The following is an 11684-nucleotide window of genomic DNA, read 5'->3' as shown; positions in this document are numbered from 1 at the left end:
TTTTTTTGTGTCCCCCCAGGTGCCCCGAGGAGGGACACGCCCCTCCCCCAATCCCTTTTTGGGGCTTTTGGCGATTTTTTTTGGGTTTTTCTTGTTTCTCGTGGGAATTTTGGGATTTTCTTGTTTCTCATCGGCTTTTTTTTTATTTATTTCTATTGCCCCCCCAATATTTTTATTTTTTCTCCCCCCCAGGTGCCCCCGAGGAGGACACGCCCCTCCCCCACCCCCTTTTTGGGGTTTTTTTGTTTCATTTTTATTTCTCGTGGGATTTTTTTGTTTCTCATGGGATTTTTAAATTTATTTTTATTTTTCCCCCCTCTGACATTTTTGTATTTTTATTTTTTGTGTCCCCCCAGGTGCTCCCGAGGAGGACAAGCCCCTCCCCCACTCCCTTTTTGGGTTTTTATTGTTTTATTTTTGTTTCTTATGGGATTTTTTTTGGGTTTTTCTTGTTTCTCATGGGATTTATTTAATTTATATTTATTTCCCGCCCCAAATATTTTTATTTTTTCTCCCCCCCAGGTGCCCCCGAGGAGGACAAGCCCTTCCTGGCCCCCCCCGCGGGCAAATTCAGCCGCAGCCTCTCGGTGCCCGGCTCGGACGAGATCCCCCCTCCCCCCACCACCTCCCCCCCCGAGCCCCCCTACACCGCCCCTCCCCCCCCCAGCCCCAGGGGGGGTCCCTGGCGCCTTTACAACCTGGGGGGGGGTCCCAGGGGGGGTGGGGGAGGGGCGGGGGGCCCCCCCAAGCCGCTGCGCCGCAAGGGCCCCCTGGTCAAACAGACCAAGGTGGAGGAGGGGGGCGCGGGGGGAGGGGCGGCCGGGGGAGGGGCGGGCGCCGACAAGAGCTCTATCGCGATACCCACGATAGTCGTCAAAGCCCCCTCCACCAGCAGCTCGGGCCGCAGCAGCCGCGGCAGCAGCGTGGAGGCCGAGGGGGGGGTGGGGGGAGGGGCGGCGCCGTCGGAGGGGGGAGGGGCCGCTCCGGCGGGCGGGGGAGGGGCGGTGGCGGCGGTGGGTGGGGGAGGGGCGGCGGGGGACGCCCCTCCCCCCTCCTCGGGGTTGGATTTCACCTCGCAGTTCGGGGCGGCGCTGGTGGGGGCGGGGCGGCGCGAGTGGGGGGCGGGGCGGCGCTCGGCGCTCTTCCTCAGCACCGAGGAGGAGGAGGAGGGGAGGGGGGGGAGGGGCGGGTGGGGGAGGGGCGGGGCTGGGCGTGGCCTCGCCCTCGCCGCGCTTGCGTCACTCCAAGAGCATCGACGAGGGGATGTTCGTGGCCGGGGTGGGGGGAGGAGGAGGAGGAGGAGGCGGGGGGGGAGGGGCGGAGGCGTTCGGCCCCGCCCCCACCGCCCGCGGCTACCGGGGGGGGAGGGGCGGTGGCCAAAGCGGGGCTGGGGGGAGGGGCAGCGCCTTTAGCAGCGTGGGGGGAGGGGCGGCCCCGCCCCCACTGCACGCGGGCTCGGCCACCATCCACCCGGGGGCGGCCCCAGTCCATCCCAGTATGGCCCCAGTCCATCCCAGTATGGCCCCGGTGCATCCCAGTATGGCCCCGGTGCACCCCAGTTTGTCCCAGGTCCATCCCAGTCTGGCCCAGGTCCATCCCAGTTTGGGCCCAGTTCACCCCGGCCTGGCCCCGGTTCACCCCAGTCTGAGCCCGGCCCATCCCAGTTTGAGCCCAGTCCATCCCAGTTTAGGCTCGGGGCGCGCCCCTCCCCCACCCAGCGCCTCCGCCGCCCCCCCGGGGGGTGCCGGGTGCTCCCCTCCCCCTCCCCCTCCCCCTTCCCGCTGGGGGGGCTCCACGGGGGTCTCCCCCCCCTTCACGCCCCTCCCCCCGCCGCCGCCGCCCCCTCCCCCCTCCACCCCAACTTAGGGGGCGTGGGGGGAGGGGTGGGCGTGGCCGTGGGGGTGGGGGGAGGGGTCCGCTCCCTCCCCCTGCTGGGCGGGGTCTCCCCCTTGCACCTCCCCCCCTCCACCCCCACCCTGCCCCGCGCGCCCCCTCCCCAAAAGCTGCCGCCCCTCCCCCCGCCGGGCTCCCCCCGCCGCTCCGCCCGCCCCCAATCCCCGGCCGAGCTTTGGGGGCCGCCCCTCCCCCACCACGCGCAGAACCCCTCCCCCACCGCTCCGGAGGGGCGGGTCCGCTTCGCCGACACGGGTGGGGGAGGGGCTCTGCTCGCCCTTCCCCCCCCCGCCCCCTCCGTGGACGGCGACGAGGAGCTGCTGCTGGCCGAGCCCCTCCCCCCGCCCCTGGAGTTCGCCAACAGCTTCGAGACCCCTCCCCCCGCGCTGCCGCCCCTCCCCCACCCGCAGGACGGACCCCCCCCTCCCCCCCAGGTGGGCGACTCGGCCACCTCGAGCCTCACCTCGTACGACAGCGAGGTGGCCACGCTGACCCAGAGCGGGGGTGGGGGAGGGGCTGGCCACGACCCCCGGCGCGCGGGGGGAGGGGCCGGCGGTGGGGGAGGGGTGTTCGGGGTCGCCCCTCCCCCCCCCGAGGGCGCCGAGGCGGTGACGGACTCGGGGATCGAGGAGGTGGACAGCAGGAGCAGCAGCGACCACCCCCCCGAGGGGCCCCCCGAGTTCGGCGGGGGTGGGGGAGGGGCGGGGACCCCCGAGGGGGGCGGGGGGGGAGGGGACAGGAGGGGGGGGGAGGGGCAGGGGGGCGCTGCGGGGGTGGGAGGAGCCCCTGCCCCCCCCCCCCAGCACCCCCAGCCAGAGCCGAGGAGCGGCGTGGGCGAGAGCGGGGCACGAGGGAGGATTCGGCGGGAGGCACAGGTGAGGGGAGGGGCGCACCTGGGGGGGGAGGGGCGCACCTGGGGGGAGGGGGCGCACCTGGGGATCCACCTCCATCACACCTGGGGGGGGGTCAGCACACCTGGGGGGTCAACACACCTGAGAATCCAGCACACCTGGGGAGAGGGGTTACCTGGGGGATTCAGCACACCTGGGGGGGAGGGCAGCACACCTGAGCATCCATCTCCATCACGCCTGGGGATCCAGCACACCTGGGGGGTTCAGCACACCTGAGGAAGTCAGCACACCTGGGGTACCTGGCGGGTTACTTGAGGTGGTTTCAGCACACCTGGGGGATCCATTGCCATCACACCTGAGCATCCATCACACCTGGGGATCCAGCACACCTGGGGTACCTGGAGGGTTACCTGAGGGGGTTCAGCACACCTGGGGATCAATCACACCTGGGGATTCAGCACACCTGGGGATCCAGCACACCTGGGCATCCATCACACCTGGGGGGTTCAGCACACCTGGAAATCCATCTCCATCACACCTGGAGGATCAGCACACCTGGGGATCTCCATCACAACTGGGGATCTAGCACACCTGGGGGATCCAGCACATCTGGGTATCCATCGCCATCACACCTGGGGAGGGCAGCACACCTGAGGATCCATCGCCATCACACCTGGAATCCATCACACCTGGAGATTCAGCACACCTGGGGGGTTCAGCACACCTGGGTATCAATCACACCTGGGGGGAGGAGGGACCTGGAGGGGGCAGCACACCTGGGGTACCTGAGAATCCGTCACACCTTGGGATCCATCACACCTGGGGGGAGGTGTCACACCTGGAGATCAATCACACCTGGGAAATCCATCCCACCTGGGGATCCAGCACACCTGGAGATCCATCTCCATCACACCTGGGGGAGGGGCAGCACACCTGAGCATTCAGCACACCTGGGGTGAGAGCTCACACCTGGGGATCCATCACACCTGAGTATCTCCAGCACACCTGGGGGGAGCAGGTCACACCTGGGGATTCATCACACCTGGGGGATTCATCACACCTGGGGATCCAGCACAGCTGAGGATCCATCTCCATCGCACCTGGAGGGAGTTCAGCACACCTGGGGATCCATCACCATCACACCTGGGTATCAATCACACCTGGGGGGAGGAGGGACCTGGAGGGGGCAGCACACCTGGGGTACCTGAGAATCCGTCACACCTTGGGATCAATCCCACCTGGGGAGAGGGGTCACACCTGAGGATCCATCACACCTGGGGATTGATCACACCTGGGGAATCCATCACACCTGGGGGATCCAGCACAGCTGAGGATCCATCTCCATCGCACCTGGAGGGAGTTCAGCACACCTGGGGATCCAGCACACCTGGGAATCCATCTCCATCACACCTGGGGGGGAGGAGGGACCTGGAGGGGGCAGCACACCCTGGGGTACCTGAGAATCCGTCACACTGTTGGGATCCATCACACCTTAGGATGCATCACACCTGGGGGGAGGTGTCACACCTGGGGATTCGTCACACCTGAGGGATCAATCTCCATCACACCTGGGGGTGGGGCAGCACACCTGAGCACCCATCACACCTGGGGATCAATCACACCTGGGGGATCCATCACACCTGGGGGATTCAGCACACCTGGGGGTGTCAGCGCACCTGGGGATCAATCACACCTGGGGGGAGGAGGGACCTGGGGGGGCAGCACACCTGGGGATCCATCACACTTGGAGATCCGTCGCCGTCACACCTGGGGATTCAGCACACCTGGGGATCCAGCACACCTGGGGGGAGGGGGCGCACCTGGGGACCCATCTCCATCACACCTGAGCATCCATCACACCTGGGGTACCTGAGAATCCAGCACACCTGGGACATCCATGGCATGAGGGGATCCAGCACACCTGGGGATCTATCACACCTGGGGGGTTACCTGAGGGGGTTCAGCACACCAGGGGCACTCATCACACTTGCGATACCTGGGGATCCATCACACCTGGGACACCCATTGCACCTGAGACACCTGGGGATCCAGCACACCTGGGGGATCCATCACACCTGGGGGAAGGAGATACCTGAGCATCCAGCACACCTGGGGAGAGGGGTCACACCTGAGTGGATCCGTCACACCTGAGCATCCAGCACACCTGGGGGGCAGCACACCTGGGGCTCCATCTCCATCACACCTGGGGGGGTGGGGCAGCACACCTGAGCACCCATCACATCTGGGGATCCAGCACACCTGAGCATCCAGCATACCTGCACACCTAGGGGGATCCATCACACCTGGGGGATTCAGCACGCCTGAGAATCCATCACACCTGGGGATCCATCCCACCTGGGGATCAATCACACCTGGGGGGGCAGCACACATGGGATCCATCACACCTGAGCATCTCATCACAACTGAGGATCCAGCACACCTGGGGGGGCAGCACACCTGAGCACCCATCACACCTGAGCATCCAGCACACCTGAGCATCCATCCACACCTGGGGGATCCATCACACCTGGGGATCCAGCACACCTGGGGATCCATCACGCCTGGGAATCCATCACACCTGAGAATCCACCACACCTTGGGATCAATCCCACCTGGGGATTCATGCACACCTGGGGGGAGGGTCACACCTGGAGGATCCAGCACACCTGAGCATCTCTAGCACACCTGGGGGACTCAGCACACCTGAGCATCCAGCACACCTGGGGTAGGAGGTACCTGTGGGGCCAGCACACCTGGGGGGAGGTCACACCTGGGGATTCAGCTCACCTGGGGGTCAGCACACCTGGGGGGGTCAGCACACCTGGGGATCCATCACCATCACACCTGGGGGGAGGAGGGACCTGTGGGGGCAGCACACCTGGGGTACCTGAGAATCCATCACACCTGGGGATCAGCACACCTGGGGGATCCAGCACACCTGGAGGATCAGCACATCTGAAAATCCATCACACCTGGGGATTCATCACACCTGGAGGGTTCAGCACACCTGGAGGGTTCAGCACACCTGGGGGATTCAGCCTAACCTGGGGGGCGGGCAGCACACCTGGGGATCAATCACACCTGAGCATCCAGCACACCTGGGGGGTTCAGCACACCTGGGGGGAGGGGGTCACACCTGAGGGGCAGCACACCTGGGGATCCATCTCCATCACACCTGGGGGGAGGAGGTACCTGTGGGGGCAGCACACCTGGGAGATCCAACACACCTGGGGGGATCCATCACACCTGGGGGGATCCATCACACCTGGGGATCCATCACACCTGTGGCACCCATTGCATGGATGGGGCAGTGGACACCTGTGCACACCTGTCCCACACCTGTCCCCACACCTGTGACACAGTGACACACCTGTCCCACACCTGTCCCACATCACACCTGGCACCTGTTGCACCTGCTGCAGCTGCTGCATGAATTTGGGAGGGGGCCATTGCACCTGGGGCACACCTGTGGCACATCTGTGGCACACCTGGCACCTGCTGCATGGATTGGGGCCATCACACCTGTGACACACCTGTGATACACCTGTGGCAAACCTGTGGCACACCTGGCACCTGCTGCATGGGCTTGGGAGGTGTCACACCTGTGGCACACCTGTGACACACCTGTGGCACACCTGGCACTCCGTGCATGGATTGGGGGGCACCCATCACACCTGGCACCTGTGGCACACCTGGCACCTGCTGCATGGATTGGAGCTGTCACACCTGTGAAACACCTGTGACACACCTGGCACTCCGTGCACACCTGTACCCATCACAACTGTGCACACCTGAACCATCACACCTGTGCCTGTCACACCTGTGCCCATCACACCTGTACTCTTCGCACCTGTACCCATCACACCTGTGCCCATCACACCTGTACTCTTCACACCTGTGCCCATCTCACCTGTGCCCATCACACCTGTGCCCATCTCACCTGTACTCATCACACCTGTGCCCATCACACCTGTACCCATCTCACCTGTGCACACCTGAACCATCACACCTGTACCTGTCACACCTGTCACACCTGTGCCCATCTCACCTGTGCCCATCACACCTGTACCCATCACACCTGTGCACACCTGTGCCCATCACACCTGTACCCATCTCACCTGTGCCCGTCACACCTGTGCACATCACACCTGTACCCATGACATCTGTGCACACCTGTAACCATCGCACCTGCGCCCGTCACACCTGTGCCTGTCACACCTGTGCCTGTCACACCTGTGCCCATCACACCTGTGCCCATCACACCTCTACCTGTCACACCTGTACCTGTCACACCTGTACCCATCACACCTGTGCACACCTGAACCATCACACCTGTGCCCATCTCACCTGTGCACACTGAGCCATCACACCTGTACCTGTCACACCTGTGCACACCTGAACCATCACACCTGTACCCATCTCACCTGTGCCCATCTCACCTGTGCACACCTGAGCCATCACACCTGTACACATCACATCTGTACCTGTCACACCTGTACCTGTTACACCTGTGCACACCTGTAACCATCTCACCTGTGCCCATCTCACCTGTGCACACCTGTACCCATCACACCTGTACCTGTCACACCTGTGCCCATCACACCTGTGCACACCTGTACCCATCACACCTGTGCCCATCTCACCTGTGCACACCTTTACCTGTCCACACCTGTACCCATCTCACCTGTGCACACCTGTACCCTCCCCTCACCTGTCCCCCCCCCCTCACCTGTCCCCCCCTCACCTCCCCAACCATCCCGAGGGTGGGGGGCGAGGGCTTTTCCCCCTCCCCCCTCCCCCCCCCGCACTAACCCCTCCCCTCCCCCCCCACAGGCTCCCGGACTCCACCGCCCCTCCCCCCCCTCCCCCTCCTCCAAGCCCCTCCCCCCCTCCGCCCTCTTCCCCCATTGGCCGCCGCCCCCCCCAAACCCACGGGGGGCGTGGCCGTGGGGGGCGACCTGGACGTGCGCCCCCCCCTCCGCCGCGCGCCCAGCCCCGCCCCTCCCCCCTCGGAGCGCCGCGGCAGCCCCGCCCCCCGCCCCGCCTCCCTGCCCACCTTACCTGCGGCTCACCTGTACGGCGGCTACCTGGGAGCTGCGCGGCGCCTTCCCCGACGCGTCCCCGGCGCGCTCGCTGTCGCCGCCCCGCGCCGCCGCCCCCGGGAAGCCGTTCGGGGCCAAGCCCTTGGCGTTCTGGAGCAAGTTCGACGTGGCGGGACTGGCTGGAGTCGCTGAACCTGGGCGAGCACCGCGCGCGCTTCCTGCACAACGAGATCGACGGCACTCACCTGCCCGCGCTCACCAAGGAGGATTACATCGACCTGGGCGTGACGCGCGTGGGGCACCGCATGAACATCGACCGCGCCCTGCGCCTCTTCCTCGAGAGGTGATGGAGCCCCGCGGCGGCGCAGGTGGGGAGGGGGGCGGGGGGGCGCGGGCAGGTGTGCGGGGGAGACCCTCAGGTGAGGGGGAGAGGATGTTGAGAACCGGGGGGAGATCTTCAGGTGTGCGGGGGAGACCCTCAGGTGTGCGGGGGAGATCCCTCAGGTGTGCGGGGGAGACCCTCAGGTACCCCAGGTACCGGGAAGAGACTCGGAGGTGTGCGGGGGAGTCCCTCAGGTGTGCGGGGGAGGCCTTCAGGTACCCCAGGTACCGGGAAGAGACTCGCAGGTGTGGGGGAGAGATCCTCAGGTGTGGGGGAGAGACTCGCAGGTGTGGGGGAGAGATCCTCAGGTGTAGGGGAGGGGTCTTCAGGTGCCAGGGAGGGACTCCCAGGTGTGGGGGAGAGAGGGGGAGAGGAGGGAGATGAGTGTGCAGCGGGATCCAGGTGTGTGATGGGATCCGAGTGTGCAACGGGATCCAGGTGTGGAACGGGGTGTGGACATGGGAATGTAACGGGATCCAGGTGTGCAATGGGATCCAGGTGTGCAACGGGATCTCAATGTGTAACGGGATCTGGGCATGGGAATGTGGTTGGATCTCAGTGTGTAATGGGATCTCAGTGTGCAATGGGATCTGAATGTGGAACGGGATCCAAATGTGGAACGGGATCTGGGCATGGGAATGTGATGGGATCCCCAGTGTGTAATGGGATCCAGGTGTGTAATGGGATCTGGACATGGGAATGTAATGGGATCTCGGGTGTGCAATGGGATCCCAGTGTGTAACAGGATCTGGGCATGGGAATGTAACGGGATCCGAGTGTGCAACGAGATCCCAGTGTGGAACAGGATCCAGATGTGTAACGGGATCGGGACATGGGAATGTGATGGGATCCCAGTGTGTAATGGGATCTCAGCACGTAATGGGATCCCAGTGTGCAATGGGATCCAGGTGTGCAATGGGGTGTGGGCATGGAATGTAACGGGATCCAGGCGTGCAACGAGATCCCAGTGTGGAACAGGATCCAGATGTGTAACAGGATCTGGACATGGAAATGTAATGGGATCCCAGTTTTGCAATGGATCTGAGTGTGCAATGGGATCTGAATGTGAAACGGGATCCAAATGTGTAACGGGATCTGGGCATGGGAATGTGATGGGATCCCAGTGTGCAACGGGATCCAGGTGTGTAATGGGATCTGGACATGGGAATGTAATGGGATCCGAGTGTGCAATGGGATCCCAGTGTGTAACAGGATCTGGGCATGGGAATGTAACGGGATCCGAGTGTGCAACGAGATCCCAGTGTGGAACAGGATCCAAATGTGTAACGGGATCTGGACATGGGAATGTGATTGGATCTCAGCGTGTAATGGGATCTCAGCATGTAATGGGATCCCAGTGTGCAATGGGATCCAGGTGTGCAATGGGGTGTGGACATGGGAATGTAACGGGATCGAGGTGTGCAACGGTATCCCAGTGTGGAACAGGATCCAGATGTGTAACGGGATCTGGGCATGGGAATGTAACGGGATCCAGATGTTCAATGGGATCCCAGTGTGCAACGGGATCCAGGTGTGCAATGGGATCTCAATGTGTAACGGGATCTGGGCATGGGAATGTGATTGGATCTCAACGTGTTATGGGATCTCAGCACATAATGGGATCTCAGTTGGTAATGGGATCCAGATGTGTAACAGGATCTGGGCATGGGAATGTAACGGGATCTGAGTGTGCAACGAGATCCCAGTGTGGAACAGGATCCAAATGTGTAACGGGATCTGGACATGGGAATGTGATGGGATCCCAGTGTGCAACGGGATCCAGGTGTGCAGTGGGATCCCAGTGTGTAACAGGATGTAGACATGGGAATGTAACAGGATCCAAGTGTGTAATGGAATCCCGGTGTGCAATGGGATCCAGGGGTGCAATGGGATCTGGGCATGGAATGTAACGGGATCCGAGTGTGTAAAAGGATCTCAGTGTGCAATGGGATCCAGGGGTGCAGTGGGATCTGAATGTGCCCTGGGATCTGGATATGGGAATGTGATTGGATCTCAGCGTGTAATGGGATCTGAGTGTGTAATGGGATCTGAGTGTGCAATGGGATCCCAGTGTCCAGTGGGATCTCAGTGTGTAACGGGATCTGGGCATAGGAATGTCTCAGGATCCCAGTGTGCAATGGAATCCCAGTGTACAACGGGATCTGAATGTGCCTTGGGATCTGGATATGGGAATGTGCTGAGATCTGAGTGTGCAATGGGATCCGAGTGTGCAAGGGGATCCGAGTGTGCAATGAGATCTCAGTGTGCAATGAGATCTGGACATGGGAATGTAACAGGATCCAAGTGTGCAATGGGATCCACGCATGTAACAGGATCCCCGTGTGCAAGGGGATCCAGGTGTGCAAGGGGATCCAGGTGTGCAACGGGATGTGGACATGGGAATGTAACGGGATCCCAGTGTGCAACAGGATCCGAGTGTGCAACGGGATCTCAGTGTGCAGTGGGATCTGGACATGGGAATGTAACGGGATCCAGGTGTGCAATGGGATCCGAGTGTAGACATGGCAATGTAACAGGATCCGAATGTGCAACAGGATCCCAGTGTGCAACGGGATCTGGACACGGGAATGTGATGGGATCCCAGTGTCCAATGGGAACTGAGTGTGCAATGGGATCCTGGTGTGCAACAGGATCCAGCTGTGGGACTGTGATGGGATCTGGGTGCGCAATGGGATCTGGGTGTGCAATGGGATCCAGATGTGTAATGGGATCCGAGTGTGCCAAGGGATCCAGCTGTGGGACTGTGACGGGATCCGGGTGCTCAATGGGATCCAGCTGTGGGACTGTGACGGGATCAGGGCGTGCAATGGGATCCAGATGTGCAATGGGATCCAGCTGTGGGACTGTGACGGGATCGGGGCGTGCAATGGGATCCAGATGTGCAATGGGATCCAGATGTGGGACTGTGACGGGATCCGGGTGCTCAATGGGATCCAGCTGTGGGGACTGTGCCGGGATCCGGGCAGCGCGCGGTGTCCGGGGCGCGCGCAGGGAGCTGAGTGTGCCCCGGGACGTGGACAGCGGGCGCCGGGACGCGGACGTGGGAATCCGGTGGGACATGAGCGTGCAGCGGGAGCTGAGCGTGCAAGCAGGAGATGGACTTGGGCGCCCGGCGGGAGCTAGAGCGCGGATCTGGGGATCCGGCGCGACCTGAGCGCGGATTTGGGGATCCGGCGCGACCTGAGCGTGCCGCGGGAGCTGATGCGCGCAGCGCAAGCTGAGCGCGCCGCGCGACGGGGACGCGCAGAGGAGGCTGAGCGTGCAGCAGGAGCTGAGCGCGCCGCGCGACGTGGAGATCCAGAGGAAGTTCAGCATGCAGCAGGAGCCGCGGGGCGCGGAGCTGGGCCTGCGCGCGGAGCTGGGCCTGTCACGGAGCGCGGAGCTGGGCCCACGCGCGGAGCTCAGCGTGCAGTGGGAGCCACGGAGCGTGGAGATGAGCGTGCCACGGGATCCGGGCCTGGAATGGGAGACGAGCGCGCCGCGGAGCGCGGAGCT

The 11684-nt window shown here is 63.0% G+C and overlaps 2 protein-coding genes across 8 annotated transcripts; both read left to right on the top strand.

Annotated features, from left to right (window-relative positions):
• Nucleotides 1-496: 496 nt before the first annotated feature.
• LOC117011424 (SH3 and multiple ankyrin repeat domains protein 2-like) lies at nt 497-9840 on the top strand (the record flags this gene model as incomplete). Its single annotated transcript, XM_033086787.1, is given in 7 exon segments — nt 497-1168; nt 1170-1278; nt 2067-2613; nt 2697-2768; nt 7578-7828; nt 7830-7958; nt 7960-9840. Coding segments are annotated over 7 exon segments (1954 nt in total), but the record flags the coding sequence as incomplete, so codon positions are not given.
• Nucleotides 8159-11355, top strand: LOC117011426 (putative per-hexamer repeat protein 5). 7 transcript variants are annotated; one of them, XR_004420949.2, is made up of 4 exons: nt 8159-8268; nt 8384-8744; nt 9544-10850; nt 11007-11304. XR_004420949.2 is itself a non-coding variant. In XM_033086788.2 (4 exons), exons 2-4 carry the CDS (start codon nt 8831-8833, stop codon nt 11341-11343), a joined length of 1524 nt encoding a protein of 507 aa, XP_032942679.1. In that variant the 5' UTR covers nt 8201-8268; nt 8384-8830; the 3' UTR covers nt 11344-11355. The 7 variants fall into 7 exon arrangements, 4 of the variants coding, with proteins under 4 accessions (XP_032942679.1, XP_032942682.1, XP_032942681.1 ...); XR_004420950.2 differs by having other exon boundaries at nt 8164-8240; nt 8284-8666; XR_004420948.2 differs by having other exon boundaries at nt 8164-8240; nt 8284-8744.
• The last annotated feature ends 329 nt before the right edge of the window (nt 11356-11684 follow it).

This window comes from Catharus ustulatus, unplaced genomic scaffold (genome assembly GCF_009819885.2).
Source record: "Catharus ustulatus isolate bCatUst1 unplaced genomic scaffold, bCatUst1.pri.v2 scaffold_147_arrow_ctg1, whole genome shotgun sequence".
Classification (NCBI taxonomy): domain Eukaryota; kingdom Metazoa; phylum Chordata; class Aves; order Passeriformes; family Turdidae; genus Catharus; species Catharus ustulatus.
The sequence above is the reverse complement of the archived record's forward strand: the minus strand, read 5'-3'. Positions and strand labels throughout refer to the sequence as shown.